The 27,595-nt window shown below is 30.0% G+C and overlaps 2 protein-coding genes across 2 annotated transcripts; both read left to right on the top strand.

Moving 5' to 3' along the window:
• Positions 1-4,808: 4,808 nt before the first annotated feature.
• On the top strand, positions 4,809-6,024 carry LOC145790221 (uncharacterized). Its single transcript, XM_082868022.1, has 2 exons — positions 4,809-5,230; positions 5,324-6,024. The coding sequence occupies exons 1-2, from the start codon at positions 4,934-4,936 to the stop codon at positions 6,011-6,013; spliced, it is 987 nt and encodes a 328-aa protein (XP_082724148.1). The 5' UTR covers positions 4,809-4,933; the 3' UTR covers positions 6,014-6,024.
• Positions 6,025-7,634: 1,610 nt separating this feature from the next.
• LOC114314646 (uncharacterized protein At4g00950) lies at positions 7,635-22,565 on the top strand. The gene is made up of 2 exons (XM_028261116.2): positions 7,635-8,323; positions 22,328-22,565. Exons 1-2 carry the CDS (start codon positions 7,730-7,732, stop codon positions 22,400-22,402), a joined length of 669 nt encoding a protein of 222 aa, XP_028116917.2. The 5' UTR covers positions 7,635-7,729; the 3' UTR covers positions 22,403-22,565.
• Positions 22,566-27,595: the final 5,030 nt, after the last annotated feature.

Raw genomic sequence — 27,595 nt, forward strand, 5'->3', positions numbered from 1 at the left:
AACCTTAGGGGCGGGATATAATTTCCGAAACGTCATGGGGTATCTGTAATTTAGCCAAACCTCAAGGGAGGTATATGTAATTTGTCCAAAAAATTAATTTTTTGATTTTTTATCAAGTTTTTTCAAAAAAGTTATCAAAAAATTAAAAAATTAATTTTTTATCAACTTTTCAAAGCACAATGTATTAAAACGATGGCGTTGGCTTCTGTCCAGTTCTTAATCGGACTGGACCGTACTGTTGAGCCCGTGGGGGCCCACCACGGGTCTCGTTTTGATAATCTAACCCGTTGAGTATTATAAGTCTGTAAAAAATCACGTTAATCGGATATCAGTAGCTATGTGATCAAGTCAGATTTTTGTCAACCGTTAATTTATTCACCGTTCATTTTTTTTATACAAAACTGATTTGATCACATGGCTACCGATATCCAATTAACGTGATTTTTTACAGGCTTATAGCACTCGACGATTTCTACGCATTAACGGTTCAGATTATCAAAACGGGAGTCGTGGTAGGCCTCCACGGGCCCAACAGCAAGGACAGAAGCCAAGCCCTAAAACGAAATCGTTTTATCCTCAAAACGATATCGTTTTGAGACATTCGAACCATTCGGGAAACAATATTTATTTATTTTTTAAAAAAAATTATACAAATAGTGGATAAAATTTGAACCCCATGATCATAGGTTTAAAATAATAAGATTTATACCACTCAAGTTAAGTATACATTATAATATTAATTTTATTATTATTTTCTTTATATGATATAATTGAAAAATAGAAAATAGAAAGAGTAATTCTAAAGTTACCAACAAATTTATCAAAAAAATTACGAATCATGAAGAGTAACTTGAATTTCATCTTATCCCGGATGGTCAACATTTGGCTTGCTCGTTATTCGATTGGTTGTCCGGTAAGAAGGTTGACAGGCGATCAATAAAATAATAACTATGATAGATAAGTATTGCACCGATCGTCTAGGCAATAGACCAACAAGTACAAATTTGAGCTATTTAAGCAAGCTCAATTCGAGTTACCAATCTTTATTCAAAAACTATGAAATACACATATGACTGTGGCACACTTGTGTGTGTTGTTTGGTAGTTTTTTTTATAAAAAACAAGATTGGTAGCTCGAATTGAGCTTGTTCGAATGACTTAAATTTGTGTTTGCTGGTGAATCACCCAGATGACCACCTGGATGACCAGTGCAACATTTGTCTATTGCGGTTGTCAACTTATCGATCATGGCTGATAAGATAATAACTATGATAGACAAGTGTTGCACTAATCATCTAGGTGATAAACCAACAAGTACAAATTTGAGCTATTTGAGCAAGCTTAATTCGAGCTACCAATCTTTATTCAAAAACCACAAAATACACATATGGGTGTGGCACACTTGTGTGTGTTGTTTGATAGTTTTTTTTTTTTTTTAAATAAAGATTGATAGCTCAAATTGAGCTTGTCCGAATGACTTAAATTTGTGTTTGCCGGTCAATCACCAGGATGACCGGTGCAACATTTGTCTACCGCGGTTGTCACCTTATCGATCGTGGCTATCAGCTTTCTTGCCGGATAACCAGCCGGTTGATCGATAAGCCAAAATTCAAGACATTCGGGTAAGATGAAATTCGAGCTACGTAGCATTGTTCTTTTGTTTAGTAAATTTGTTACCCTCATGCGTGTTTTGTAGTTTTTTCACTAAGCAATAAAGATTGGTAGCTAGAATTATGCTTGTCGATTGACTGCCTGAACAACTGGTGTAACACTTGTCGTCGCGGTTGTCATCTTGTCGACTGTGACTATCAACCTTCTTGTCGAATGACCGGCAAGACAAAATTCAAGCCATTTGGGATAAGATGAAATTCAAGCTACCAATCATAATTCTTTTAGTAAATTTGTTGGGATTTATAGTATTTTCCAAATATAAATATAAATTATACTTTGCATCCTTACACTTTATAATAAATCCTATTTTGGTCCCTACATTCGAAATCGTGATAGTTAACCTCTGTACTTCTAGTCAAATCTCACTTTGACTCCTATACAAGTATCAATATCTCTCTACTATTACTCTATTGTTTGAATCTTTAACAATAAAATCATTTATATTTCCCATCAATACATACTTTGTCTTACGTGATAAGTACGCGAAAGTTATATAATACTATATATATATGCTAAAAATTGGAATGAGTAGATAAGAAAATAGAACTTTTAAAATAAAAAAGACAGCAGAAAAATTGAAGAGAAAATAAGAGAGATAGACAGAAAATTGTATTATTGTAGAAAACAAAGTTTTGTGATTTCAATTTATGCAAAACCCTAATTCATCTCCTTAACCATTGATAATCTATGTTTTATTTCAGCCTAATACAATCATAATTTGATATAAATTTTGAAAAGAAATGTGTATAAGCGAGAAATGAATGTGATTTTTCTCTTTTGCCATCATTTTCATGGTCATATGTTTGTCACATTACTTACTTCTGTCAAAGAGTTATATGGTGGAATAACCAAAAAAGGATATTAATACTTGACCAAAAGCACAATGGGCAATAATTAAATAAAAAAATCAATAATTTAGTAATGATAAAAATTAAAAACTAGTAATAGTTTAAGAAATAAGAGTGAAATTAACCCATATATATGAAAAAATTTCAATGCAGTGTACATTTTAAAAAAATAATTACGGTTAAATGGTAACTTTATCTATATAGGTTAATAATTAAAATTATAACTTTTTTTTTATAATTCTATAATAATTTACTATTATTGTCGCTGTTAAATAATTTCTCCCATATATATTTGCTCGTGAGATTGTCAAAGATTTTGCCCCTAACTACACCCTTGCATAGTCCCCATCTCATATATATTAGGAAGGCCTTGATTACCGACAATTAAAAATTACAAAAAAAGTTTTTTATTTTGTTTTTTAGTGATTTCTTTGGAAAAAAAAAAATTTGTTTCAAATTTTTTTTTTTTCAAATTCTTCTAATCTAGAGCGATTTAAAAAATTAAATTAAAAATTCCAAATAAAAATTTACTAAAAACAAAAAGGAGAAAATAAATCAACTTTTTAGTTGTTTTTTTTATCTTTTGTGGACTTTTTAAAAATTTCAGAATTTTCTAGTTTACAAACATCTAGAAGTGAAAAAAAACATTTAAAAAAAAAGCTCAATAAAAATATTTAAAACAAATAAAAAAGTAAAAAATTGTTAAAAAAGAAATTCCAAACCACATTAGTCTCAACAAATTAATTTTCTAGCTGAATATAGCTAGTAAACCATAACAATAGTATTTCATCCGTCTCAACAAACTAATTCTATAACTAGTTATTATTTATATTTGTTACAGTAACTCAATAAATTTGTTGAGGTACTATTCATTATCTATTCAGTTTATCAAATTTTTATAGATTTGACCCTGAACTAATTACAATTCAAAAATCACTTTTCTGTTTTATGTAGCTACCTTTTCAAATAAACCATCCATTAGAGCATCTCCAATGATTTGCCATTGGAGCTGCCATTACTATATATAGCAGCTGTCATTGAATTTTGATGCTCCAATGGCAAAACATAGCAGCTGCCAAATTTGAGAAATGCCAAAGCTTGTGTCAAATTTGACACAAGCTTTGGCAGCTGCCATTCATGCCAACTCAGCAAAAAACCAACGGTTTCAAAAATTATTCATCAAACAAATTCACAGATTCACAGAAAAAAAATTACAGATTCAGAATTAGAAAACATGAAAACGGATTGAAACATGAAAATTACAGATTCAGAATCATAATTAGAAAATTCAATTAAAAAAAAAAACTTGTTAAAAAAAATTCAATTGAAAATTTAATTAGAAAATTCAATTACAAATTCAATCAGAATTATAAAATTTAATTAGAAATCAGAAGAAGATGAAGAAATAAAAAAAAAAAGAGAAAGATTGAAACACTCAAACCCATCTACACATTTGTAGCAAATCCAATTGGAGCAGAGACACATTCCACAATTAGCAGCAAATCCAATTGGAGCAGAGACACATTACACAATTAGCAAACCCATCTACCCATCTACACATTCCACAATTAGCAGCAAATCCATAAAGTGGCCATATGTAGAAAATTCAATTAAAAAAAAAAAGAGAAAGAAAACAGAAGATGATGAAGAAATAGAAATATTACCGTTGGAGCAGAGACTCCATAGAAAGATTGAAATCAAAGCTCTGTCAGATTGAAACACTCAAACCCATCTACACATTTGCTAACAAACCCAACAACAAATAGAACCCATAAACCCATAACCTTCCTCATAGCTGTGTCAATCAATCCCACCCAAAAAATCTCAAAAAATCTGAAAATCTAAGCAGAGATCTTTGAAACTGTTAAAGCATCGGCTTTGAAACCGAGATCAGTGGAGAGAGATCGGCTTCATCGATGGAGACCGAGATTAGTGGAGAGAGATCGGCTTTGTTAGGGTTTGATTTGGAAGATTTGAGGAGAGGAGATGAGAAAAGAGGAGAGAGAGATGAAGATCGGTGAGGGCGAGAGAGAGAGAGAGAGAGAGAGAGAGCTTGGTGTCATAGATAGATAGATACATCTCAAACAAGAGGGTATATAGGAAGATAGATAATGCACGGATTGTTCTAAATATATGGATGGATGAGCCGTTGGATTATATAATCCAACGGTGCTATTTTGTGAAAGTAATGCAACGGCTCTTTTTCTTTCTCTTTCAAAACAGTTATAAATTAACGGGCATTTTTTTTCAAACGGTCATATTTTATATTTCTATAAATAAAAACTTTTAATCTCAATTTCATTTCACACCAAACATTTTAAATTTCATTTTTCTTTTCTCTTCTCTTTTTTCTGAATTTTATTTCACACCAAACTTCACAAATTATTTTCTTCTTTGTTTTTTCACACAATCACTATGGAAGGTTCATCAAAAATGAAAAGAGGAAAATCATTTACCACTCAAGAAGATGTGGCAATTTGTAGAGCTTGGTGTCACATTACTGAAGATCCAATCGTTGGGAATTCACAATCTCATGCTCATTTTTGGGGAAGAATTTTTGAAAATTATTGTTCATTGCAGAATGATCACTCAAGAACACAAGTGTCTATCTCATCTCGATGGGGTGTAATCATGAAATGTTGTAACAAATTTCTTGGGTGTCTAGCGCAAGTCGAAAATCTACATCCAAGTGGGGCGTCACAAGTTGATATAGTAAGATTTCATTTTCATTTATTATGTTAGTTTTTTTATTTTGTCTTACATAAAAATTAACTGATTAATTAATTTAATATTTTATTGATATAGATGCTTCAAGCAAAACTGTTATACCATCAAGATGAAAACAAACATTTTCTTTTTGAACATTGTTGGCCAATCTTGCAAAACAATATTAGGTGGCAAGATGTAACTCCTACGAACACGGTGAAGTCAAGAATACATACACCGTTTTTCCCTAATTCAACCCCCGATTCTCCTATGGATAACTCCATTTCTCTTGAAGATGACACCAGTCCAAGTGTTGGTAACAATCCAACCGTCGGTGAAGGTAGTGTCTCTGCAAGGGGTAAAAGGCCCATGGGTAGGAAATCTGCAAAAGAATTATTTCGGAAAAATCAAGTCGCTCAAGCTGAAGTTCAAAAAATGAGCACACAACTGGACACATTTAACCAATACCTTACTGAGAAGGAAAAGAAAAAAGATGAAAGAGAAGAAAAAAGGATTCAAGCACTGCAGGAGATGAAAGAACTTGAGATGAAAAAACATGACTTCGAGATCATAAGACAAGAACATGAGATGAAAAAACATGACTTCGAGATCAGAAGACAAGAACATGAGATGAGAAAGGAAGAACACCAAATAATGACTACGGGCATTTCTCATTTGGACCCTCAGATGAAAGCGTATTACACAATGCGAAAAAATGAGATTTTCGCCAAGTGGTCCTCAAATGTGAGCAGCCCAAATTTTTATTTCCCCCTACCTCCTGATGAATAATTACGGGATAAATGTTAGTCTTTATTTTTTGCAATATCATTTTTATTTTTGATGTAATTGTTAGTCTTTTTTTTTTATTAAATTTTATTATCATTCTCTCAATGATCAACACTCAATAAAGTCAAAAATAGTATAGTCAAATATATCAAAAAATGAAAAACTATTGAGCAGCTCATGATTAATGCCTCAAAAAAATTTGTTGAGTTATTGTAACAAATAAATACAAACAATAGCTTCAGTGCAATAGTGATACTAATGACGTAGAATCACCAACACACAATAAAGTCACATGATGCTAAAGGTCGACCTAACAATTGTCTTTCTATATATACATAGGGTAAAAAACAAGAGTTTATTGGATGGTGATACCAATAACATGGTAGCACCGTTGTATTAGAGTTTTTTCCCCTCTAAGCGGACTTAAGTTATAGAGTTAGTCTTAAGAGAGAGAAGAATGAAATATTTAACTATTGATACACCTCGTAATTTCAAAACCAAACCCTCTTTTCTTCTTCTTTTTTGTTTCTTTGTTTTTTTTGAAAATTCAAATACAATTTATATATTTAGCCTATTCCTAAGGAGGTAAAGAAGGAGAATTGTTATGAGACAATTGCAATAGACAATAAATTATACAAATATAAATTAAAAAAAGGAAAACTCCTTGACAAATCCATATCCCCACCCCATATAAAGTCATCAAGGACAAGAGTGATTCTATTGGGACATAAGGATATTTGTTGGTGAAAAGTCCGTATGTTAAGGGTGTGTTTGGTAACGTTTACGTTTTCAGTTTATATTTACAAAATTTTTATAAATTAGTTTTTGTTTATTTTTAGAAAAACATAAACTACAAACGTGTTTAGTAATTGATAAAATATTTTTAAAAAATTTAAAAATATAAAAAAGAGTGAGAAATAGCAAGTGGCGGCGGAAGACGGTGGTGAAAAGTAGTGACGGTGGGTGTGGTGGTGAAAAGTAGTGACGATGGGTGGTGGTGGTGGTGGGTGAATGGGTGACGGTGGCGAGTGGTGGATGGTAGCGAATGGGTGGTGGTGGTGGCAGGTGGGTGACGGATGACGGGTGGTGGCGGGTAGGTGACAGGTGGTAGTGGTGGGTGGGTGACGGTGACAAGTGATGAGTGGTGGATGGTGAGTGCAAGTGAGTGACGGACGGTGGCGGGCGGGTGGGTCACTTTGGTAATAAAAAAAAAAAAAAAGCATTACTTCTGCAACATTGCTACTCGTACGCAACGTATAAATATTTGATAAAAAATATTTATTTCATTTGAGATGTCTCGATTCACCATCATAAATATGAAAGCGTGAAACGTCATTCATCCTCCCCATTTCTTCATTCGTGGTCTTACTTTTTCATTTTCCCACTCTCAAATAAATACAGGTTTCGTTTGGAAAGTGAATGGATTTTTTAATTTTTGATTTTTTTTTTGATTATTTTAGCTTGTATTAAAAAGTTTAATTTGAAAAGAATTTTTTGACTTTTTTTGTAAAAAAAAAATGTAATAATTATGAATTAAATGTGATATTTTATTTGTTGAGACTAAAATAACTTATTTTATCTTTTGTAAATATTTAAAAAAAAAAAAAAAAAAAATCCAAAAAACGTCTTCCCAAACAGGGGCACAATAATCTCATTCCTAAAAGGCTATCTCTATAGTGTGGAACTATAGAGAGAGAGAAAGAGAGAGAGAGAGAGAGAATGGGATCTGTGGCGGCAGAAACAGAGGCAAGTTCCATACCAAAGCTTCCACTATTAACTCTGCCACCAATGCAGTCACCGGACCACCGTTCAGGGATGCTAACACCACCCCTCAACCCCTCCGCTGCCGTCCCATTCCGGTGGGAAGAACACCCAGGGAAGCCCCACCCCTGCACCGCCCTCATAAACACTAGAACTAATAGCAGCTTAGAGCTACCTCCAAGGCTTCAGTCCAAAATGACCAAAACGCCCTCCCCCACCGCCGTCCTTGACGGTCCTTATATCCCTGTGTTTCAGTCATCCTCATTCAGGTTCACCGAGACGGCAGTTTTGTCATTTGGCAGGAGTGGTGGTGGTGGGAGTCCTGAGAGAGGGCAGCTTGGTTCTATGGTCCATAGGAAGAGAGGGTTGTTTGGTTCTTGGGGACGAAAGGGTAATACTACTAACCTTGTTAAGGGTGGTAAAAGGGGTCGGGGTAGGGGTAGTTTTGTCTATTCATCTTCCATGGACATAGCAAATTCTGGAGATGATGAGAATGATGGTAGCAGATTTAGAAGGAATGGAAGCCTTTCTCAAGCCAGGCCTCACTTCTGGGTAAGTTCTTCAAATGTCTTTCAAAAGAACTACACACTGCTGATTAATCCCCTCTGTTTTAACTCTACATCTCAGTGTGTGATTCCAATGCATAATTTATTAGTTTTTTTTTTTTTATGCAATTTTGTTGCAAGGTAAAAATGATAATTAGAAAGCTAAAATTAAAAATAATTGTGATAGAGACTCCCACGTATACATGACCCTCACAATCTCTACTCTCATTTTAACCACTCATAATAATGTGGAGTGCACACATACATACATGAATGGCCCTACACACATCAAAGGCCAAGGTTAAATTGGAGTTATGAAATTCTAAAAAAAAATCCCAAACATTTCTCAATTAAAAATACTCATTCTCAATCAATTTTCTTTTAATTTATGTAATTATAAATAGTAAATTATATGTGAAAAAATATTTTTTAAAATTAATGAATACACAAAATATGAAAAATATATTGAATTTTTATTTTTATTTTTATATTTTTGGTATTTAGCGTATTTTTTTAAATACATCTAAGCTGTATTTAATTGTATCTATGTTAGCTGTATTTAAGTGTATTGTTTGGTATTCTTTCTAAGTGTATGTATGTTAGATGCATTTAAAAATTAAAAAAATTGTTTAAAATATTTAAAAAATTCAGTTAAAACAAAAAAATATGGAATAATGTAAATTCTAAAAATTAGAAACCAACAGGGTGATTATTATTTTGAGAGGAAACAAGTATTATTATTTGGAAAATGGTATAAATTTCAAATGAATTATCAATTTTTTTATTAAATCTCTCATATAAGTGAGATCTATACACATGTAATTTGTATAAATTTTACACTTATGTAAAAGATTTGATACTTGGACTTTGTTTGGGGTACTCTAAAAAAGTCAAAAAATTAAAAAGTCACTATCCTATTTAAGTCACATTATCTTATTTAAATCATATCACCTCTCTATCATATTACTTCAAACTCAACCCATATTTCACAAAAAATTAAAAAATACACTTATTTAAATCATCCAAAACCACCTTCATAATTTATTTGGACCCTAACATTGCTCTTATTATTTAGAAGCGATTTGATGCTATCAAAAAGTACAACAGGCGCTGACCCTGAGACCTTTTTTAAATTGAATTTTTTATTTTTTCGTGTTTTTTTATTAAATATTTTTTAAATTTTAAGTAATTTTTTTAATTTTTTAGTTGTATTTAAATTATAAATTATTTGTGATTTTTTTTTAAAATTAAATAATACACAAAATACGAAAAATGTATTTTTTTTTTATATTTTTGGCATTTAGTGTATTTTTTAATGATTTTTTATGTAAATATTATATTTTTTAAGTATATTTATATTAGGTGTATTTAAGAATAAAAAAAAATATTTAAAAAATCCATTTAAAAAAAAAAAATATGAAATACGAAAAAATAAATTTTTTATGAAGTAAATTCTAAAAATTAGAAACCAACATAGTGATTCGGGAGGAAAGAAGTATTCAGCTTGCTTGGTTAGGTTTTTCAAAAAATACTTTTTAAAAAATTTTAGTTTCTTGTTTTTCATATTTTTTTATTTTTTCTGAATTTTTTTGATATTTTAAGTAATTTTTTTTTACTTTTTAGACATACCTAACATAAATATACTTAAAAAGTAAAAAATTTGTAAAATTTTTTTTAAAAATTTACTAAATATCAAAAATGTAAAAAAAAATACGAGAATTCAATATATTTTTTATATTTTTATATATTTATTAATTTTTTAAAATATTTTTTATTTTTTAAATATATCTAAATAAGATACATCTAAAAAAAATAAAAAATATATTTAAAATTTAAAAAATATTTACTAACAATAAAAGAAATACGAATATTAAAAGACTCATTTTTTAAAAAATAATCTAGAAAATTCAAATAAAACCCAATGATTATTATCTGGAAGTGTCGCTGACCCTGACACCTTTTTTCAATTGAATTTTTTATTTTTCTGTATTTTCATTTATCTTTTTGTTTTTTATTGAATAATTTTAAATTTTTTAAATATATGTTATTGAGATGTATCTAAATAATAAGTTATTTGTGAACAAATATTTTTAAAAATTAATCAATACACAATACGAAAAATGTATTGATTTTTTTTTTGTATTTTTGGTATTTAGTGTATTTTTTAATGATTTTTTTGTAAATATTATACTTTTTAAGTATATTTATATTAGGTGTATTTAAAAATTAAAAAAATTATTTAAAATATTAAAAAATTCAGTTAAAATAAAAAATATATTAAATAAGAAAAAGTGTGTGCTTGGTTTGTGTTTGTAGAGTAATTTTTGAGATAAAAAATATGAAAACTTGTTTGGTTCGTCTTTTTTTAGAAATGGTTTTGTAAAATTGTTTTGGGAAGAGAGTTTTAAAAAAAGTGATTGATTTGATGTGTATGAGAGAGCGAGTGATTTTGGAAAGTAGGTAACCAAATAAAATTTTGAAATTTTTTTTTGAAAAATTTGTTTGAATTAATTGCTCGTAAAAATTTGTTTATAGAGAATTTTTTTTAAAATTTTTTTTGAAAAACAAATCAAACAAGGTCAAAATTTAAAAAAAAGTAAATTCTAAAAATTAGAAACCGAAGTGAATTGAAATAGGCTATCAAAGAGTACAACAGTCGGTGACCCTGACACCTTTGTGCACTGAGACACGTTAGGAAGGAAAATTATTGGGGAAATTTCACATCTTTAAAAAAATAATAATAAATTTTTTCAATATTAATAAGTATAATTATAATTTTTTTCAAATTATCACTAAAGTTGTAATTTTTCCAAAATCATTTAGGTCTTGTTTGGGATAATTTATAAAAGTTAAAAGGTCATAAAGTTATTAAAAAAAACGGAAATGAGCCGTAGCTCGAATTGGTTGGCTTGAATTGGCCTGAAAGAGGGAGAGAAGAGAGGAAGAAGAGAGGAGAAAGAGACAGAGGAGAAAGAGGAAGAAGAGAGGAGAAGAGCCAGCACCACCGCTGCCGCCGAGAATCGTCGCCTCGTCGCCCGCCGTCGCTGCTCGTCGGCTCTGCCTCGCCCCCGCCCCCGGCTCCCCGCCTCCAGCCCCATTTGTTGGGCTCCCTCCAGTCCCTCATCTTCTTCCTCCTTTCTTCTCTTCTCCTTCTCTGCTTCTGATTTGAGCCAATTTCGAGCTCCACCTTTCGAGCTACGTAGCACTACCGTAAAAAAAATTCAAAAAGTTCCATATTATTTGAGAAAGCTTGTGAGGGAATAATTTTACCATTTGAATTTAACTATTGTCAAAAAGTTTAAAGTCAAAAAGTTAACAAGAAGAGAATGGCCATTTTGATTTTACTATAATATTTTATTATATATCTTTTAGTAAAAAATAAAAAGTTATCCGGAATATACATTTTTTTTTCTACCTTTTTAGTCAAAAAATCAAAAAATACACTTAAATAGCACATCCCAAACAATGCTTTAAGAGCTTTATTGGTTCAAATGAGAAGATCATTACTTTTATGTAATTTTTTTTTATTAAAAAAAGAAATAAAAAAATTAATGAAACATGTCTTTTGAACTTTGGCCTATTTTGAAAAATTAGTTAAAAGTCAGTTTTTTGATTTTTGATTTTTTTGAGTGACATTACTTCTTTATTTTTTTTAAAATATTATTTCAAAAAAAAAAAAATAGAAAGTATTTCTCAAAATAGGCTTTTGGATAATAAGGGGTTGTTTGGTTTTTGAGTTGGGCTAAAAAATAAAAAAAAAAGAACACAAAAAAGTCAAAAATCACAAAAGGACAAAAAAATAAAAAAAATCTACCATTCTAAAGTTAAAAAGCCAAAAAAGCCAATTAAGCCTGTGTTTGGCAAGTGGGTTTACAGACTTTTTTGGCTATTTTAGCCACAAAAAACAAAATAAGCTATTTTAGCTATAACAAATAAAACATCACATCCAACCCATAATCATTACATTATTCTCTCACAAAAAAACTCAAAAAAGCCAAAAAGTCAGAAAGTTCTTCCCAAACCAAAGCCCAGGTTAAAATAGCCAAAAAAGTCAAAAAGTCAAAAAATCAACCCACTTCCCAAACGGAGGCTAAGAATATCAAATGAATAAAAAAATTTCAGGTTAAAAAATTTTAAAAAGTCAAAAAGCTAACTAAAAAAGTCATTACCAAACGAAGGCTAAGTAGGAGATGTCTAATATATTTTTGTTTATTTATTAAGGTCACATAATAATATTATTACAGAAATTTTTATTTATCACAAAAAAATTTGTGACGAGCTAAATTTCTCAAAGAATTTAAACTAAAAATGTTGAATATTTAATATCAAAGATTTTAAATTAAAAATTTCGTAGAAAAACAACAATTACAAGATAAATGTAGGAAAATATTATTTTAGAACCATAAAGTAAACTCCACGCGGAACCTCTCTCATGATTTTGCTACATCTAAGTAAATTCATCGCAACTTTGTGTGATTTAGGCATTGGGATTGTTTGCTGCCGTTTAAATGAATTGATTATAAATTATTTTAATTTAAAAATTAAAAAAAATACATTTGACTTATTTTTTGTAATCATTAATTTTTCACTTAAAATACGCCATTGCATAATTGAATGGGTTGTTGTGGTGCGGCACTACTACACAGCTGGTGAAACATATCAAAATAAAAAATTATTGGAGATAAAACAATGTCCAAAAGGTTCACCAAGGGTAGGTGGGCTTGTTTCCATAGCTAGCCTAGCTGTCCAAGAAAAATACATAAGGTGTTATTTAGCAAGTTAGTTTGTGGTTAAAATAGTTATAAAAGATAAAATAGGTTATTTCAGACACAACAAATAAAATATCACATCAAATTTATAATCATTACATTTTTCTCTTACAAAAAAAATTTAAAAAGTCAAAAAAAAAAATTTCAAACCAAGTTTTTCAGTTCAAATTAAAATAGTTAAAAAAATTAAAAAGTAAAAAATTTAACTCACTTTTCAAACTGAGGCTAAGTGTTGGGGGGGGGGGGGGGGGGGGGGGGTTTGGATTGAACGTGTCATAGTCATTCATATATACACTTGACACAAATATTACTGCACAAAAAGATGAGACATCCCTCACTAAAATTCTTAAATTATTTAGGTTTCGTTTAGGATGTGAATTAGTTTTTTAATTTTTTAATTATTTTAGTTTGGATTTAAAAAGTTTTGTTGAGCTAGATTTTTTTTTTATTTTAAATTTTTGTGAGAGAAAAAAATAAAATAATTATAGTTTAGACATGACATTTTGGGCTCTTTTGAGAAGAGCTAAAAACACAAACTTTTGGCTTTTTACTCATTTTGGGTCACATTACCTCTCACATTTTTTACTTACAAAAAGATAAAATAGACTAAAAAAGTCAAAAAATTAATTTTTTACCAACTTTTCAAAACACTTTGTGTTATTGAGTTGAAAAAATTTATTTTGTTTTTTTGTAATTATTTTAAGTAAAAAATCCAAAAACCTTTCATACTAAACAAAGGCTTAAATTGTTGACGACTCTTATTTATTCCTATTCGTGTCTATAAATGTGAATATCATTTTTATTTGTGTAGGTGTTTGAGAAATTGCTATTTTAGTTTTTGACTATTTTAGTAAGTTAAAATTTGTCTTTGGAAAGATAGATAAAGGCCTTGTTTGGTTTATTTTTGAGAAATAAATTTTGGAGAAATGTTTTTAAAATTTTGTTTGCTTTAGTGATTTCAGAAATTTTTTTTCCAAAGTCGCTTTATCTTTTTTTACACATTAATTAATCATTTTTTCTATCTCTTCTCTCATTCTTAATCACTTTTTCTCTTACATACATCTATTCAAATACGACAAAATATCAAATCATTTCAAACTTTCATATTCTAAAACTATTTTCAAAATATATGACCAAACAAGTCAAAAAAATTTCTAAACTATTTTCCCAAATTGTTTTTTTGAAAATTTATCTACCAAAACCAAAACAAACGCATTCAAATTTTTTTGTAGTTGGATGTTATGTTTATGAGAGAAAAAGTGAAATAATTATGGATTTGATGTGATATTTTATCTTATTAACTATTTTAGTCTATTTTATTTTTTTTTATTTTTATAGATTTTAGTATTAAAAAAAAAAAACACAAAATCTAACTTGCCAAACACCTCCTGTATTTGCAGATACAAAATAAATGTGAGGTTCAATGGCTTACTTGCTCGTGTGTTTGTAGCCTCTGTTTGGCAAGTTAGTTTTCAGGTTTTTTTGGCTATTTTAGCCACAAAAAACAAAATAGGTTATTTTAACTATAACAAACAAAACATCACATTCAACTTATAATCATTACATTCTTCTCTCACAAAAAAAGTCAAAAAAGCCAAAAAGTCCTTCTCAAACCAAGCTTTTTAGCCCAGGCTAAAATAGTCAAAAAAATCAAAAAGTCAACCTACTTTCCAAACCAAGCCTAAGAAATAAATTGATCATCTTGCAAAAAAAAACCAAAATAGTAACGTGTTCTCCTGCCATGAGAATGATAAAACATATGTCTTATAATAATTTATCCCTGTCCCACTCAAATGGTTTCGAGTGTTCGTCCTCATTTGATATAAGTTACGTGGCGTTCTATGCTACTCATGAACAAACTTATTAATAATTTGTTAACAGATTCCGCTTGTGGGTATAATCACTTAGCCCTCGTTTGGTAAATTGATTGGGTTGATTTTTTTTTAGTTAAAATAGTTATAAAAAAAAAGAGAATTATTTTGAAAAAATAGTAAAAAATTTATTTTTTTGACTTTTTAAATAACGAATGTGTAAAAAATTGTAAGAGATGATGGCACCGTTTGGGAAGTGGTTTTGTAGGTTTTTTTTGACTATTTTAGTTACAAAAGATAAAATAGGTTATTTTTGTTACAACAAACAAAACATCACATCCAACCCATAATCATTACACTCTTCTCTCACTAAAAAAATCAAAAAAATCAAAAAGTCAAAAAGTCAATCTACTTTCCAAACCAACCCGATGTAACTTAAAATGGATTAAAAATTAAAAGATGACTTTTTAACTATCTTTCCAAAATAGTCTAAAATAGATTAAAAAGTTAATAAGATAAAATGTCACATTCAAATCATAATGATTTCATTTTTTTTTTCACAAAAGTAAAAAAAGTCAAAAAATCTAATTTAAACAAGACTTTTTAACCTAAAATTAAAATAATCAAAAAATCAAAAAATTAAAAATCAACCCGCCTTCCAAACAAAGCCTTAGTTGGTCTTGTTAGAAGGGGTCACTATGAGCCTATGTTTGGAAAGTTGGATTTGAGGATTTTTTTGACTAAAATAGTCACACACACAACAAAAAAAAAAATTTTGTTTAATAAGACAAAACATCACATCTAATCTATAATCATTACATTCTTTCTCTCACAAAAAAATTAAAAAATTTAAAAAAGTTAAAAATCCTTCCCAAATCAGACTTTTAACTCTAAACTAAAATAACACTAAAAAATTTAAAAAACTAAAAAATCACCAACTTCCCAACGAAACATGAGTTATATGACAAGTGATGAGTGGTGTACTGTACTGTGTGATCTCTAGTTTCTTTTATTCCATTAAGAATTTTTTTTTCTCTTTTTTTTAATAGATGAAAGTTAGAGCATCCATACTAATTTTTTTAAATTTTTAGTTAAATTATAACTAAAAAAGTCAATTTTCTATTTTAGCTAATCACCCCACTGCATCAAACTCTTTATTCTAACTTAATCTTATTAAAATATTTGTTATTCTTTTTTTAATTAATTTGATGAGCTGGTAACCAAACAATTCTTATGTTCTTTTATAAAGGTAAAATTGAAAGAAATGTAAAAGGAAAAAAAAAATGCCGTTGACAGGTTGACCGGCCGGACGTCCGGTAACATATAAGTAGCGATGAACAGTGTCTCGCTTGTCATAATGAGTTATTGAGCTGCAAACAAGTTTGATGGACTTAATTTTTTAAAATTTATTAGCTAAAAAACGATTAAAGGGTATTTGATGAGGATGCTCTGTGTGGCTAGTTATTAAATGAATAACTTGGAGGAGTTAAACTCACAAGATCTCTTTGCAATTATTAAGGTTGTGTTTGGTGAAACTCTCAAATCATAATTTCAACCCTTCATTTGCACTTCTGTTTGGATAGAGTTTTGAAAATGTGATTCCACCACAAATTTCAAAATATATTTATCTTTATCGTTTTGACATCTCTCTCTTTTTCGTCTTCTCCATTTTGAAAAGCACGGGAGATTTTGAATTTTGTGTCTACTCGGTCATCCTTCCGGACGTTTGGCCCGTCAACCAGAACAGTGTAATTTTTTTTTTTTTTTTTGACAATTGCTAATCGCCACATGTCGTTTAGAAAAAAAAATTTATATTTGTTTTTGATATTTTTAAAATATATAATTTATTTTTTTACACCAAAATGACTATTTATTTTTTTGAATTGAATGTTAAAAAGAGTTTGGTTATGAGTTTTAAATAGAATTTGCAATAGAGTTTTGAGTTGTGCGTTCAGTTATGAGTTATAACTTTTTGAATTAAGTTCTAAATTTTTTTTTCAAAACTCATAACCTAACAAATTTTCTCAATTCATGTCACATTAAATATTCAAAACGCAATTAAAAAATCTTTTCAAAACTGATAACCAAATAAATTTTCTCTTTTCAAATTATAATTTCAAAACTCACAAACTCAAAATATAATTTTATTCTCAAATCATAATTTTAAAACTCTACCAAATGTAACCTAAGCTTTTGCATCTCATTTGGCTCCTAAATAGAACTCAAAACTACTTAAATGAGACTTTGTGTTTTTAAGCATCCCTTGGTATAGATTATACATACTATATAGTCATGTTTGACTCACAAGACTAATAGGGTGCGTTTGGTTAGACGGACTGGATAAGGAAGGATTGTAGTTCATCGGACTATTAGTCCTAGGATACATTGTCCCGAGATTATTTGGTTGGATCAAATTTGTATCCTATGTTTGTTTAGTCATGGAATTAGATGTCTGGATTGGACTAGTTTTAGTTATCTAGTGTTTGTTGGGATATTATGAAGAATGATAAATGTTCAAATGACTATTTTATCCTTTTCAATTATTTACTAAGTAATAGTCACTTTAATATTTTAATTATGTTTAGATAGATTAAATAAAAAATTATTTTATTTTATTTTTTGCACAATATTTTAATTATTTTAATTTATTATTTTCAATTAAATTAAATTTATAATTTATAATTTATATTTTTTATTTAATATATAATTTTAAATTAACGACAATAAAAATAATCTTATTTAATATATAAATTAAATTTTTAACAACACTAAAAACATTTAATTTATAAGGTCATAATTTATAATTTATTATTTTTAAATAAATTTAATTTATAATTTATATTTTTTATTTAAAATATAATTTTAAATTAACAACATTAAAAAAATAATTTAATTTAATATGTAAATTTAATTTTTTAATTGTTTGCTAAGCAATAGCATGGAGGGTAAAATGGACATTTCACAAAATAATATCATGGGATATCAATCCCATGGTTTCTATCCCATCCTCTCCCATGAGATAGGATAATCTCATATTTGTGGGATTAATAGTCCGGAGAGACTATTAGTCTAAAGCAAAAAAAATGAAACAAACAATGGACTATTAGTCCGGTGGGACTAATAATCTAATCTTACCTCCTAATCCTTCAAAACAAACACACCCATAGTGAAGTATTAATAATCCTATTAAATTAGTGTAGTATTCACTATCTAATTGGATTAATATTCATTGGATTAATAATCACACCCCTACCCCATTACTAATAATCCTACAAATTTGTTGGATTAATTATTCATTGGATTAATAATCCTAAACTAAAATATTAAAACAAACATAGAATAACTGAACCCATAAATTAATAATCTCAATCTCATACTCTAATTTATCGAATTAAACATGTCTTAATGAACAAACACATTAACTAATGCGTTTTTCTACTGGTAAAGTATCATGTGATCTATATTATCTAGTGAGAAAATGTTTGAGATAACACAAAATACTCTCATAATTTGACCTTGAGATAATATAGTAGGTGTCAAATTTTAATTAGTTACACAACCAACCATATGATGTTACCTTCCACATCATCCACATCATTATAGGTAAATTTGTGAAATCTAGATTGGGGATCTCTATTTTGTTTTCTAAGAGAACGGCTAAGATGGTGCCACGTCGCCCACTATGGGCGGCTGAGATCTGTTGAATATAAACAATAATAATAATAATTTTCAAACGTCATAGCTGTCAGCTTGTCACCCTCCCTATGCATAGCATACATACACACATATGGTGTCTCCGTTTGAGAAGTGAGTTAGTTTTTTAATTTTTTTGACTATTTTAACTTGGGTTAAAAATTTTTGTTTGTGAATGATTTTTTGATTTTTTGATTTTTTTTTTGTAAGAAAAGAATGTAATGATTACGAGTTAGAAGTAATGTTTTATTTATTATAACTAAAATAACCTATTTTGTCTTTTGTGACTAAAATAACCAAAAAAACCTCTTGCCAGACGATAATACATTCACATACACATCTCATTTTTAATATGGAAAGAATTATTTTCCTTTACTTGGATATCATATTTTAATAATATATATATATATATATATATATATATAATTTTTAATATATTTTTAAAAGATATTGATAAATTTTTTAAAATGAGACTAATATTTAACGTATTTAATAAAATTTTAAATTAGTAATTCAAAATTAATAAAAATTTACATAATTAAAATGACTTGTATGTGAATGTACATAATTAAATTTACATAATTCTCTAAGCACTTTTTAATAAAAATATTATTTTTATTTTCTAGGAGAAAACATAGATAAATCTATAAATAAATAAAAAGAGAGAGAAAATGTAGAGACTAGTAAAAAAGTTATCAAAAAATTTATCAAACACTTACGTGGATGTGAGACCCACACCATGTTAGTATTTAGTATTTTTTTTGATAAAATATTTAGTATCTCTAATATTTTTGTTAAATTATATAATAAAAAATAAGATTTTCACCGGGCATGAGCTGAATTTACAATATATATATATATATATATATATCCCAAAACTGGTTTTCCCTCCCAGACCCATCTGTTCAGTGTCTAATGTAAATGGAAGATACAAAAATTACAAAGGGTAATGTTAGGGATCCTAACAAAACCACTAAATTTTTTATCAGACACTCACATATATAGCAATGCTAGGGTGCCAAAGCAGGCATTTATAACTCAAACCTACAGTACTAGCTCATGGATAGTTGCTTCAGAAACCATGATGTGGGAGGGTTGCGATTCCTCAAGTTTAGTCGGTATGGAGTGCAAGTTTATTTGTGTGGGATGCAAGTTGAATTTGTGTGGGGGTGTTAGTTTATGTGGGGTGCAAATCCAATCTATGAATTAATATTTATGTAGTTTGAATATATTTTTTTATTTATATGATTTGAATTAATATTTGTATGGATGAAATATTATTTATTATTATTATTTTTATTATGTGGGGTTTGATTTAATATTTGTATATTTGAATATTATTTTTTTTTAATTTTTATTGCGTAATTTAACAAAAATACTAGAGATACCACATATTTTATCAAAAAAATTACTAAATATTATCGATATGTATGTATGCAATGCTATGGATAAAGAGCGAGAGGACAATTTTGTAACTTGTGCAGTGGTGACAGGGTGACAGCTCTGATGTGTGAAAAAAATTTTAAAAAAAAATTCAACAAATCTCAACCGTCCATCTCTAATTAGGTGACATGCCACCAACTCAACCGTTCCTCGTAGGAAACACAGTAGGACGCCTCAAGGAGAGGATCTGAATTTGAATTTGTGGGTTTAAAATGTGGGTGTGTAGCATTAAGTAACTTATTGGTGTGGTATTTAGGGATTCAAATTTCATTTTTTCACACTTCTGCCATCGGAGGGTAGAAATTAGGAACCTGGGAGGGTGTTGTGCCTTAGAGGCTCAACAGAGTGTTGTAAGGCAGTGGGGGCATTATAGAGGGAACTTAACCTCTATTATGTAGCCTATTATATTATTGGCCAGAGCAAAAAAAAAGGACAAATTACGTTAGTTATATTATTTTGGTACTAGTAATATCAATTGATTTGATTTTGACTTTTAATTTTTTATTTTGTGTTAATTGGTCTAATTGATTATGTCGGTGAGGATTTTTGACAAAAATGGTCACGGAGTACGTTGAAGTTATCTCATTGAGTTGAGTAAATTTATAATTTTTTGTTTTTGAAAGCATGAGACGTGCTTCTCATGTTCTCATTTTTTCATTAAAAATGTTATAAAGTTGTAATCAAATTGAAACAAAATCATAAATTGAAGCCTAAAATCGAACTAATTAAAATTATGAGAATTAAAATGACACAAAAACCAAGGTATAAGAACTATCAATATAATTTGCTTAAAAAAATAATGCGTCGTGTACATAATCTCTTTTTTTGGTAAGCCGCATTCAACATCATATAATTTAGTGGACATTTTACTTAGATTGTTGTAATTTTTGGTTCAGTAGTGGACTACACAATGCAAGAGGACTATACTATAGGAAGACTTGATTATCTTTTATAGAAAATGAGAGACAAAATAATTATGTATTCTGTTACATTATTGGAATGTCACCCCGTATGCCTCATAAACTGAGCTTATTAGGTAATTTCTCCTACCCTACCGAGGTAGTCCATAGTATTCTTTACGCATCATGTGGTATTGGTTACGTGGTGCTTCATACTAGTGAACAAACACATTAATAACTTGTCAACAGAACTTGTTTGTGGTGTTAATCTCCTGATGGATTATGTGTTACATGATGTATTGTGGAGGCATCACGGAACTTACGCCGCATAATGCATACAGAGCATTGAATAATTTTTAGTAAAATGTGGTGATGAATGACGGAGGATCATGAAAATAAAAAGGGCATATACATAGAGAACAGGGACAAGTAGCTTATTGATGTGGTGTTTAGAGATTCAAAATTTCATGTCCAACTTCTATCTTTGTCGTCAGAGGGTAGGCGTCATGGGTAGATGTCACATAACCTCTATTTTGTAGCCTACAATTGTTGGACCAAAAAGATTAGGCTATGCATAGCCACAAAATTATCGTACTTTTTTTTTTTTTTTATTAAAAAACCACCTTCCACCATCAAATAAATTAGAGCAAGTTTTACTTAGATCCTTGTAATTTATTTTTAGTCACTATATAATGGGAGTCAAGCCTCCCCTACCTATAACACCGCCTAACTTGAGTTAAGGTTAGAATCGATCTTCACTCGACATCAAGAGATTTTGTTAGTTTCAATTTAAATTCAATTGTCAACTCCTTGTTAGGGATTTGGATAGAACAAACACACCTGACCTCCATAACATGGGATTCACGAAAGCCATGTTGTGTTGCAGTGTTTGTTTTCCATCCAACTCCAAATCCCTAATGGGAAATAACCATTGGACTTAATTGAAACCAATTAGCATGCAATTTATTTTCAAGGTCCTAATCTACAAAAGTCCTAATTAAAACACACCGGACGAAATAAATTATGACTCATGGCCATGAGTCACCATATGAGAAAATGCTACACTAACATTTCTAACTCACTAATCACTATGCACAAAGAAGTATCATATGTATTTATTTATGTAGGCTCATTATTTTGTATAATACAGATAGCAAGTGAATCCGCGTAGGCATTATTTACTATGATCTTGTTTCACCATCCCAATTCTTCCTTGTCCTATGTCCCAAATTATCTATCTACCACATGATAAGTCTTTTTGACTTTGATTACGTCTTCTGGATTGAACCATCCTAAAAAAAAAAAAAAATTATCCTTAGGAATTTCAAGAATCCATTCTTAAAGAGGCATATTAAACATTTTTGTATTCTTTTTTTCTGTCTCCTCAATATGGCAGGCAACTATATACGAGACCTTTAAGCAAGTGCTCCCATGGAGTAAAAAAACGAAGACAGACGGGCCCGTTATTTGAACTATTTCTGGATTTTCACTTTGAATCAACAGCAAGTCCTCCCACTTTCATCCTTTAACTTTGATATTTTCATGTGATTGAAATTGTATTAAAATGTAATATATAACTAATTGTAATTGCCTATACAATATAATGTCTACGTTTTACATTTTGCATGTACAAAGGGAACTCTAGTTCTTTTGTCGTCGGGTGTAAATTACACTGTCCATCCTCGAGGTTTGGAGAAAACACAACAAGAATCACAATTTTGGATTAATTACATCGACTTCCCTTTTAGTAAAGCTAAAAGATTGGAACTAACACAACTATTGTGAAGACACAATGATATATAAGGTGAAATATACATTTTAATATAAAAAATACGACGATATTTTTGGATTAATTACATCGATTCCCTTTTAGTAAGGCTAAAAGATTGGAACTAACACAAATATTGTAAAGACACAATGATATATAAGCTGAAATATACATTTTAATGTAAAAGATACGACGATATCCCCCATCTATATGACTAATGGATTTCTTGTGAAAATGGGCTCAATGTAATTATATGAAACTTTTGGAGCTTACTGTATTTTTGTGAAATTTAATTAAGGGAGGTTAGTGTAATTACTCTAATTTTGGGTATGATATATGGAAATGTTTTGCTAGTTGGAAATGGGACAATATATACTTGGTTTGTTTTGCCTATTTAGAGCATCTCTAATTGTTCACTATTTTTTTCATCAAATCTGAGTAAAAAAAAAAAATTGATTTCCTCAATTTGATATCACACACTCCAATGGTGCTTTCATCAAAACACCGGATGTCCAGGTGGACGATCGGCCGGTTGACCGGCAAGAGCATTTTAGGGCTGTTCTTGAGCTTATTGATATTAGCAAGCTGAGCTTCCCTACTCTGCATCATTTCTTCGAGCAGGTTGTCTTCAATTGAAGTATCATACACTTTCCCTTCACCAAACCCAGAAGGCTTGTTCTCAATCCACTTCTTCATATTCATCAAAGGCACAAACATCTCTTTTATCTTCATCATCATCATCATCATCATCATCATCATCTTCAAAGTCATCATCTAGATCTTCCATTTCAAAGAGCCTATTATTGTCTCCTCTTCCTCCACTTTGACTCTTTAAAGCAGAAACACAATTTAGTAGGAATTTGATGAAGAACAGGACAGAAATTGAGATGGGTCAATCCATCTGAGAGAAAAGGGAGATAGGTTTGGTGGGTTTTGGATGGAAAAGGAAGAAATTGAGAGATGGTGTGGTGATGGGTGGTGGAAACCCTCCTAGGCTGAGCATTGTCGGGGGCTATGTCTCTCTCGAAACTTTCTTTTCCTTTTCAATTTTGTGCAGTTAACCGGATGACCGGGTGGACGTCCGGTGAGTCCCAGCCCAACGTCTACGCACAATAAATTGATGAACGCTTCCCAGTTTCTCAATTTGGTGAAACATGTGATGTTTTCTCAATTTGATACCATTTTGGTGAAACCATTGGAGCACCAAAAGTATCTCTTTTTCACCAAATTTGAATGTGGTGATACATCTGCTGAACCATTGGAGATGTCTTAGATGATGATGGGATACTTACTTAAATTGATTGCATCCGTGTTTTCACCCGGATTTATTAACCTTAAAATAGTTAAAACATTATTTGGACAAACCTTTTTCCTTGAAACACAAAGACAGCACTCTCCTCCCCTCGCCCCCTTCCCAATCCAACCAACAAAAAAAAAAGAAGGAAAATGTCATCTGTAATAGGCACCTAACTCAGACTGAATATATCTGTCAAGCTATTGTTTTCTTTCTCACAAAATGAGCCACTTTACATAGATTCTTTGCTCTAGCAATACGATTAATTCCTTCCTAATTAGACACCTCTAATCAGCTATCTTTGGATTTTGGATTTATCAATTCTTTCACTTCCTCATCTTTTTATGCTTTCCCTTTTCTGTTCCTTTCGCTGAAAAGTTCACCTTGATAAATGATAATGGCATAAGAATTTCCATCAATACTTTTTTTATTTTTTGGTGTGGATCAGCATGCAAAGAAAAAATATATATATATATATATATATTAACTCGAAATAAAGAAATGCATTGGGGTAATAGTGATTAAGGAAAAAAGTTTCATCCCCAAATGGCACATTCTCAATCTTATTCCAAAACCCAAAAAGAAACACATTCGAGTTTTGGCAAGATACCAACATCAATTTTCGTCACATTTATGCCCCAAAACATTGAAAACACAAATGCGAAAGTATATAAACGCGCTAGGCTGCCAAACAAACTGATAAAAACATAGATGGGAAGTTCTAAAATTGCTCTGAAATTTCTCTCTTCGGATCATCTCCACAATGCCATCAGCTAACAATGATACCAAACAGAGATAAAATTAATTATAGCATACAAAACATTCCATGATTCTAATGAAAAACAATTAAAGCCTTATCACACCGAGTTATTTCTTTACTATCACCATCATCATCGTGGTTGATCATCATTGTCTTTCCAACAAACCAACATGTAGACACATCGCCAAATAATGTACAGCCTCACTCGTTTCTCCGCCAAAGCCTTACCTACCGGAACCCAAACTCTTCCTAGTCGCTTCAGAGAAAGATTTGGAAATTTCAAGGCCATGAAAGTGTTTCTTCGAGTAGAAAACTAACAAGTGAAAAATCAAATGCTCTTATTGATGAAAAGGCTTCTTTGGCAACAAAACCTATTCTGGCTTGTCCTGATGGAGATAGTCTGGCCTCTTTCTTATATGAGGAATCTCACAAGCGAAATGAGTGTGTTATGTGGATTAAGTTGCTGAATCTCACAAGTGTTTGTTTCGAATATTTGTCTTGTTGTGAATTAAGTTGTGTTTGCTAAGGTGTAAGGTAAGTTTGAAGTTTTGAACTTGATTCTTTTTTTGCTTCTAATTATTGCATTTAATTTGCTGAATTGGCTTTCTATGGAGGTGCTCTCGGTTAGTTGTCTCCTGAGTTAAACCAAGAAAGTCGTTCTGTTTGGTTTTGCATTCAACATTTGTATTTTTAAAAATAGTAAAAAAATTAGTTTGGTTAGAATAAACACCATACACATGTTTTTTAATTTTTAAAAACTTTTTTTCTTCACAAAAAAGAAGAAAATAATATGACGATGATGATTGTTCTTAATTTTTCATTATTTTTCATTCAATTAGTTTTTAATAAGTAATATTTGAAAGCAAAACTAAGCATAGCAAGTATTGTTCCAAAATACCGCTAGACAAAAATATTGTTCATTGTAGCTTAAATGAACTTATTGCTTTATATATATATATATATATATATATATTTTAGGACAATTTTTTTAATATTTTATTCGTTATTTATTTTGCATATGATGATATATTTTTTTTGAATGCTGCAAAATTTGTGCCCCGAACAGATGGATTTTTGAAGACAATGTTATAGTTTATGTTAACATCATGTTAATTTTGCTAGAAGAGGAATAGGTAACAGCTAGCTAGCAAAGATAATTAAAGAAAAATTAGTTGTAAGTTTCTTCTGTTACATCGCCACAAATTTTTATGACGTCAGTAATTCGAGTTGGATGTTTAACTCATAATGTCAAAAAACCTAATTAGTACAATCAACCATATATTTTGTCGTTATATTAACAAATTTTCCTGACACGGGTAATTTGTGTTGGATGTTTGACTCATAATGTCAAAAAATTTAAGGACAATCATTTGTACATTTTGTCATTTTAGTTTAATGAGATTTCAAGACATCTATAATTCTTCTTATCTAACTTATAATGTGACCTTACTGGTACTTTTGTCGGATGTATAACTCATAATATGAGAGATATAAGAATAAGTTAGTTGCTCTCTTTCTGTTACATTTTAGCCAATTTTTGTGACATTGATATTTTGTCGGATTATGTTTTGAATAAGGTATTGATGAATTTGTATGGGTTTTTTTTTTCAGATTTTTTTTTGAACTTCAAAATGTAAATATATGACAATTTAGTTGTAAGTTTCACGGTTGCATTTTTAGCAAATTTTTCGAACACAGATGTTTAAGTAGGATAGATGTGAAATTATAAATGTAAATTAGTTGTACTCTTTTGTATTGCATTTTAACAAAATTTTGCGATTGACACTCAGGCCTCATTTGGTATTATTGTCCATTATCCACATTGTGGATTGGGCAGTGCTGTGAGCCCATCACGCCTTTATTTGGATGTTTTAACTCATTTATTTTGTTGGCTCGTGTATCGATAATTTATGAAATAAAAATTAAATTGATCTAATAGTTATAATCATATGATTTATTAAGTTTCTCTTTGAACAAGTGAATGACTTATTTCAAAATTGAAACAATTCTCATTATTTTGAATATAAATACAGTTTAATCAATTGATTATAATGATCGGTTTAATTTAATTTTTTTTATGTGATATGCACATATAGATTTACAAAATAAAATGATTGAACCATTTAAGCGGACCTATGATAAGCCTTAGGAACTTAAATACCATTTAGGGCAAATTACATATACACCCCTCGAGGTTTGGCTAAATTACAAATGCCCCCCTGAGGTTTAAGAAATTACGAATTCCCCCCTGAATGCTATATTTGCATAAGAAATTAGGGGGTAATTTGTTATGAAATATAAACCTCAGGGGGCAAATTGTTATAAAAATACAAACCTCAGGGGGCGGGATGTAATTTCCGAAACCTCAGGGGTGTATCTGTAATTTAGCCAAACCTCGAGGGGTGTATATGTAATTTGCCCTAACATTTATCTAGTCAAGATTTGGACTAGAGACAATCTTTCTTTGCAAAAATATTAGGTATTTAAAAAAATGGTTAGGCTTCACTTTAGTCCCTAGATTGGAAAGTACTATTTGGCATTGTGGGGCCTGCCGCAAGTTTGTTTCAAATATCTGCATCATTCATTTTGTACTGCCCTGCATTTACATCATCTATGAAGAAATTTAAGTTGATTGGATAATAGTAACCTCTTTATTATATCATGTTTGTTTTCAAAAAAACTAGATCATTAGCCTCCGTTTAGGAAGTAGGTTGACTTTTTGACTTTTTTAGTTATTTTAGTCCGGGGCTAAAAAGCCTGGTTTGGAAAAGATTTTTTTGGCTTTTTTGGTTTTTTTAACTTTTTGGTGAGGTGTCTCCATGTTAAAAGACCAAACTGCCCT

The sequence above is a fragment of the Camellia sinensis genome, chromosome 5 (assembly GCF_055761805.1).
Source record: "Camellia sinensis isolate YWXY chromosome 5, ASM5576180v1, whole genome shotgun sequence".
NCBI lineage: Eukaryota > Viridiplantae > Streptophyta > Magnoliopsida > Ericales > Theaceae > Camellia > Camellia sinensis.

Excerpts from the sequence above, each read along its gene's own strand:
- LOC145790221 (XM_082868022.1), top strand. The coding sequence starts at position 4,934 with ATGGAAGGTTCATCAAAAATGAAAAGAGGAAAATCATTTACCACTCAA. Across the intron at positions 5,231-5,323 it reads GGGCGTCACAAGTTGATATA|ATGCTTCAAGCAAAACTGTT; the intron begins GTAAGATTTCAT and ends TTATTGATATAG.
- LOC114314646 (XM_028261116.2), top strand. The coding sequence starts at position 7,730 with ATGGGATCTGTGGCGGCAGAAACAGAGGCAAGTTCCATACCAAAGCTT. Across the intron at positions 8,324-22,327 it reads AAGCCAGGCCTCACTTCTGG|GCAACTATATACGAGACCTT; the intron begins GTAAGTTCTTCA and ends TCAATATGGCAG.